This window comes from Gastrolobium bilobum, unplaced genomic scaffold, assembly GCF_033153095.1.
Source record: "Gastrolobium bilobum isolate Gb01-03AN ecotype WA unplaced genomic scaffold, APGP_CSIRO_Gbil_v1 utg9484, whole genome shotgun sequence".
Lineage (NCBI taxonomy): Eukaryota > Viridiplantae > Streptophyta > Magnoliopsida > Fabales > Fabaceae > Gastrolobium > Gastrolobium bilobum.
In genome coordinates, this window is record NW_026895743.1 from 169,451 (window position 1) to 176,920 (window position 7,470).

Here is a 7,470-nt window from a genome sequence, read left to right on the forward strand (position 1 = left end):
TCATCCAAACGACCTTTAATATATAATGTCATAATGTCACGAGTCAAAAATGTTAAACACCATGATTGTTGACTGCTTGGCATGCAAACCACTAGTATCTGGGCTTCAGTGCAATACTTCTCTTGTTTTTTTAATAAATGTAGACCCACACAAAATATTTCTATAACTTTAAAAAAAAAATTAACTGCATGAAAAAAATTAAAATCCTAAATTAAAATGTGCTTACGCATTAAGCTTTTTTCAGATAAGGCATGCTTGTAAACAATTTTTTTTTTAAAAAAAATGACAAGGTATATTTGAACAACCAATGGAATAAATCTCAATTTTATGTGAACACAAAAATTACGGAGACGTTTGGTAGAGGAGATATTTCTATTTATAGAAAAAAATGATTTTAGGGAATATGATGAGAAGTTCTTTTTCTCAGGTAAGTTACAAAAAAGTGTTTAGTAGGTTCAAAATTTTTCTGGAAATATTATGTTAATTATACTGATGCTATGAAAAAGTAAAAATACTATGTGATCTAGATAAACTACAATAAGCCCATAGAGGGTTAAAGTCCAAAAAATAGGCTCAAGTACATATAGGACCCATGAAATGCGCAATGTCGCCATCACGCAAAGGACCAGAAGGCACAATGACTTCATTGCGCCTAAACTAACCTTATATGACGTGAAAGATAAAGAAGGACTCTATAAATAGACAAAGGTCCACCGGGCCATAAACCAATACACTAAAGACAACTTCTACTTGCCACCACTCTAAGATGGCACCCTGACATATAGATGTATAGCTAGAAAGGCACCAGTTGAGAACATATAAGCTTGCATCCCATAAATGACCAATCAGAAGACATACCACCTACCAAAGGCGACATCAGACTCACTATATAAACAAAGGGTACACACCCATATAATCAAAATCCAGTAAGAATATAACCTAAGCCTAGCTTTGATACTGACTTGAACATCAGAGTATCATTGCAGATACCCCTCAGTCAAAACCATCGCGCCAAGAGAGCTCAACACTAATTCATCGCATAGCAACCTTCATCAGCCCACAAAGCATAGTACCCAACTCAAAGCCTTCACTCTTCAACTGTGTATGATTAGGCCCAATACATGTAACATCTGGCAACTTGCAAGGATCAACGACTGTCCCCACACACTAACACGAGACTTTTCAGCATGCTTTGTCCTCACTTGCACACTTCTCGGGAAAACTTATCAGGAGGTCACCCATCCTAGAATTGCCCCAAGTCAAGCACGCTTAACTATGAAGTTTTTCCGTTTCGGACTACCGAAAAGTATATGCATCTTGTTAGTATAGGTAGTAACAATTAATTCTTATAAGCTATTCCCAACTGTACCGTCCCATATCAGCACAGTCTCTGGAATCTCTGTCTTTCGGATGTTGATTCGATTCATTCATGTACCCCGTCGCTGGAAGCCTACCAGGTTCCGTTCCTTGTCCATGCCCTTTACCACCGGCGATCCCTCTCCGGCCTCGTCAACGCCCGAAATGTTACAATACATATTGGCCTACCTCTATTGTATTGGACCGATCACTATGTATCATATGGTATTTTTATTTGAGATTATGTAATTAAAACTAAAATGATGAAATTTTTTTTTCCGAAAATACTTTCAATTTCCTCGTACCAAAAGTTCAAAAAAAAATTACCCACTTTTCCAAAATTTCTAAAATAATCTCCGTACCAAACAGCACAGTAATTTCCACGGAAATGATACTTCTCTAAAATTTAATTTGAGCTTGCATTATTGTCTCAAGTGATTGAGACTGTTAACCTACTTTGCCCAGTCATAATGGGTGGCATGCATGAAAACATTAAAAACATGTATACTGCACAAAATCCAATGTGATGCTGGGGAATCAAATTTGCTTTTCCTGCATAATTATAATCCTAGCACGAGCTAGTGGTAAATAACATCCATTCGTCTCCCAGGGTTTTAGCAAAGTACCATAAACATTCAGTTAAAGTAGACACACACACTCTCGATGTCCCCCGGTTTTAAAACCCAAATATTAAGATACTAGTGTTTTAGTGTAAATTTTGCTGATACACCAAATCATGCTTTAAGTAAAGCTAGTTCTGAATGTCCTACTCTCACATGCACTGGCTTAAAAAGTACATCCATGGTTTACATCAAAACTTTAACTTTTTTCAAGTATGAAATTCTAGTGGCAGGCCACGGTCTAACTCCCTGTTTGTTCATATCACTATTATTTGCCACAAGTATATATAATTAGAAGAATTATATTTACAAATTTTTTATTTACAAACTATATTATTTATTCTCGAAAAAACACTAGGTTACACTATGTTCTTTCATGAATACATAATATAATTTACAAAAATTTGTAAAAAAAATTTTGTAAACGAATTCTTCTTCATCTATAATATATTATTAAAAAAGTGTTGTCAGACCTTTTTATATATTTTTTAATATATTATTAAAAAAGTGTTGTCAGACTTTTTTATATATATTTTTTCATTATATATAAGAAAAAATACACAAACACAATTGAAGAACACCGACTCTTTCTACTCGTGCCAAAACCCAGCTATCTAAGAACGAATTTTAAATGATTGTTTGAACAACCACAAGAGGTCCAGAACATTTACAGGGATAAGTTGAATTCGAGTTTCAGGACTATAATATATCCTTGTCTTACAAGCAGAAATAGAATTGGTATTTATGAATGTTCTTATTGCCATTCTCAAATTTATATTCGGATAACAATTTCTACAAACAAAATTGTTCAAGTTTCCATTACCCTTTCAAAATGGCATGTAGGCCGGTCTTGTTGATAGTTAAAAATGGGATGCTAATATGTTTGATGAAATCAAATCTGATTACGCCTTCAAGGCTCAAGCAGCACACCACCGCCTATCATATAACAAACCTGCTATAAATGAACATCTAAAAATTGAAATGCCCATATTAGATGGTGTTGATTCATTACTTGGCACATTCATTTACTAAATATTGAATCATAAATCCTTAGCAGCAGACTTCAATAGAAATAGTTGTAGGTGGCACATTTTTACCTTTTTTGGACGAAAATATCCACGATTAAATTTATGTTAGCTTCACAAATTATGTAGGTCCTATCACAAGCCCAATTGACAAGAAAATAAAATCCTACGACCAGAGAGAAGCACTTCTAGGTTATACTTTGCATAAGAAATTTGCTGAGTTTTTAGAGTGAAGGTTTTATATAGCTAAAAAATGAGCTCCGTCTGAGCAGCTGCCAGAGTTTGAGATCAAGCATATGAACCGGAATTGGTTACCTACACACACAAAAAACTGTTAATGATCAAGTTGTTCTTTGTGAATTGTCATTTTTTTAATTAAGAAAATAAAAGAAAAAAGACATTGCTCATAAATGCATCGACAACACATGCAGCTTTACTTAACCAACAAAACCCTTATAATTTATGCATCATTGCACCCCCCCCAGAGTCACCAGAATCTGTGACATATGGCTCCATGTTGCAGATGCATGCTGGCAACTGGTAGTGAAGGGTATAAATCATTGAAGTATTAACTCTAAGAATGTGGTTTGAAACGCCAATTTGCTCCAATATATATAAACACAAACCACACACAAGCAATTAAGACTATTTTGTCAGGACATGAGGTACCTGATACACATCACCTACTAACAGAAGTAATCAACCACATCATCGAAGAATTCATACATGTATAACAACTTCAATGAAAGAATATACAAGTTCAGGGCAATTTAAAGTATCTCAAATTTAAGAAAAATACTAAATCTCGTCCATATTGTCCAAGAATTTCAGTTACACAGATATTTACAATATAACTGGAGATTTTACCTCTGTTCCCATAGTCAGAAAGCATAACGTACAACCATGCTTCAAGTTGGCATAGGTCCACAGTAAGTAGTATGAATATCTGAAGTGAAGAAAATCACAACCGATACCCCAACGATCCAAATGAAGATACATAGAAACAGCATTCGATTTTTCTCTGAAAGAACTTGAGCAAAGTTGTCTCCCTCTTCTGGCAGGGTATTGGTATGGAAATCTTGTATGACATACTCAATTATTTCATCCATAAGCTTTCTATATTGGGGAGCAGCATTAACCGAATTGAGGAGCTCAGGTTTAACATTTCTGAGAAAATTCACAGCAATCTCAGCCTCCACAGAAGCGAACTTGGAACTATCCAACTCATTGGTACCAAAACAATTAGTGGAACTAATTCCCGTTGTGTCACTGATCTTTTTAGGAGGAGTTATATAAGACGGAAGCAAATCCAACGAGGTAGGTTCTTCCAACAAGAAGCTCTGAAACAGATATGAATAATTTGAATCAGTCGAAGCCTCCACATTCCTTGCTTATTTATTTTCTAGGAATCAAAATAGTACAAAATGCCTAATACATCCAATTGATTGCTAATTACTACCAGAATTTCATTGAAAGATCAAACACATATCAACGATAAATCAATGCATCTAAGAATTGTGTCTGTCGCATAAATAATTAAAGACGATTTGCACATCGAAACTTTTCCTGTAGCTTTAATTAGATAAATGCACAGCACGATTACAAAATTATGACGCATTTTTGGTAGCATTTTACAGTTTTGTATCGATATGAACTGAAGGCAGCAAATAACAACGGAAGAAACAAATGCTCAGATTCGTACTTACTGTGACATCTTCGCTGCGATTTACGTCTGAGATCTCAGAGATCGGTGATAAATCCACGGAATCTTCAGAAACGGATGTAAATGCTGCATTCAAGCTCTTGTTTGCGATCTAGCGAAAGAGAAGAAAATGAATAAGAGAAATTGAATCTGAAAAAAAAAAAAAAAGGGAAAAAAGAAACAGAGAGAAATTTGGTTTAGGAATTGTATTGTGCCTTGATAGACTTCTTGGATGGAAAATCCTTGAATCTGCCATTGCGATTATCTGCGGAGCGTGCAAAGACCTTGTTTGGGGTTTGATTCTCTTTCATTGGCGGGAGTTGAATACTGAATACTGTTTTGCAAATGTTCAATTTTTAAACTATATATACGTCGAAAATTCGAAATGGTGTTGAATCTAAAGATAATAAATTGTTTCTTATTTAAATGTTTTTTTTTGTTCATATTTAAAATATTATTTTGTTTCTTTTATTAATAACTATTTTTGTCATACTTTATTTTTAAGAGTGAATAACATATTTTATAGAGAAAGGTTATACTTATTATTTATTTTTTTTATTATCTCTTATTACTAAATTTTAATCGTTGATTTTCGTTAATCTAACGGTTATAATTTATTGGAAATTAATAATAAATTAATAAGTATAACCCCATAAGTTACAACTGTTAGATGGACGAAAATCAACGATTAAGATTTAGTAGTAAGAGATAATAAATATATCTTCCTCTATTTTATAAATAAAAATTAAGAAGAAGGGGATTCTGCTCCTTTTTATATAGTAAAGAAGGAATGACGGCTAAATTTACCTTTTTTAATTAAAAGAGTATTATTCGTAGTGAGAAATTGAGAATCACACCAAAACCTTTAAAATTAAGTGCTTCAAAACCTAGTTCTTTGGCTTTAAATAATTCATTTTATCCAAATTTTTATTTTTTTTTATAAATTATCCAAATTTAGTAAATCATCAAGTAAATTCACAGTAACTACTTATGTTAATAGTTTAGTCAAATTAGACGTGTTTATTTTTTGAAGAGAAAGTTTAGGAAGAGATGCAATTACCTTATTATTATTATTTTTTTGGTGGTTGCAGTCACCTTATTTTAATGAATAACCACCCTTTTTGGTCCCTAGCAATATTAGCAAAATCCATTTTAGTCCCTGACAATATAAAAGTACCAAATTGGTCCCTAAAGTTATGAAAAAAAGGGTCACATTAGTCCTTCTGTCAACTCCTTCGTCACGGTCAAACTAACGGTGCCCATGTGGCACGTTATTTGCTGACGCGGACTCCACGATGGACACAGTGGAAAGCTGGACGACGACGTTTTGAATAAAAATGATTGCAAAGCTTTCCATGGAAAGCATGACGTCGTTTTACTTGAATCCAATTAATTGATAAAACCCAAATAATGAACCCTAAAATTGAAAAAAAACCCAAATGCCTTCAATCGAACCCTAAACCGGAAACTCCGTCCCCCAAATTGATGAGCAAATCTGTAAACAGCAAAACGCCCCCAGAATGTTTGCACTTTGATGATTGAAACTCGACGAAAGACATTAAGCCATCAACCAGATTTCTGGGCGTGGGAGAAGATGAGTGTTTATTCTGGCATGGGGGGTCAAGTGGGAGTAAATCAATGGGGGGAAGAACAATGGCAAGGACCACTGGTTGGAGGAGCAAATTTGGGAGACAAAGTATTGTCTATACCTCCAAAACTGAGAGGAACCTAAACAGGGCTTTCCTTGGGTGTCCTAATTTCAAGGTACGAATTTGTAATCTGCCCCTTTATTGAGTTGGAACACTTGCTAACCATGGTGTTTATTTTTTTCAGGAGAAGAAGCCCTATTGTGATTTTTTTAGATGGGTAGATGACATGTGTAATGAACCCATGGAACTGGAAGAAGCAAGAATTCACACTGAGGAGTTGGATGTTGCTGAAATGAACTTCAAGTTGAAGTATGCGGAGATGATGATGAGAGAGCAAGATGTGAAGATTACTGAGCAAGGAATGAAGCTTCATCAGCAGGAAAGAAAACTGAATGATGTATACCTGAAGATGGTGGAGGAGTTAGATAGGATGGACAAAAAAATTAGGACAGTTGATAGGTCAGCTAGGGTCTTAGGTGCTTGTGTTGTTGTGATAATGATATGTATGTTTGTTGTTAGTGTGGTAAAAGTGAAAACAAGTGACCCAAATGTATTTTTCCTTCAGTGAATTGTAATGAGTACTCATTCTTTATGTTATCCAAATTATGTGTTAGCTCCAATCTGTTTGTGTGTATTATCATATGGCCTAATTAGATTGCTACTGATAGAGATGCATAACTCATGAATTGCACATACAGAAGTTGCATACTGATATGCATAATGTTATTGATTGCAAAACACGAGGGCCATTTAAGTCCCTGGAAATGTTACTCGAGGCACATTATGGTCCCTTACAAAATGCTCAGTGGACTTAATGGTCCCTAACTTATTGCATAGTTATGCATGGAATGAATATGCCATGTACAGATATAGATGCATAAATCATGAAATTGCTGTTATAGAAGTTCCATATTTAAAAGGGCCATAGTTGTGCACCAGGGCAAAATAAATACTGCCATATTGGCCCCTGACAAATTGCACGAGGACCATTTTGGTCCCTAACAAAATGCATGGAGCCCTTATTGGTCCCCAAACAGATCAAAATAGACACATTTCAAAACAGATGTTGTCCAGTACAAGTTCAAAATAGAAGACACATTTCAGTTACAGATGCTGTC

General features: G+C 34.7%; 1 protein-coding gene across 1 annotated transcript; it reads right to left on the reverse strand.

Moving 5' to 3' along the window:
* Nucleotides 1-3,909: 3,909 nt before the first annotated feature.
* LOC133295578 (protein SINE3) lies at nt 3,910-5,014 on the reverse strand. The gene is made up of 3 exons (XM_061494421.1): nt 4,919-5,014; nt 4,708-4,815; nt 3,910-4,341 (listed from the first exon to the last, which is right to left on the reverse strand). Exons 1-3 carry the CDS (start codon nt 5,012-5,014, stop codon nt 3,910-3,912), a joined length of 636 nt encoding a protein of 211 aa, XP_061350405.1.
* Nucleotides 5,015-7,470: the final 2,456 nt, after the last annotated feature.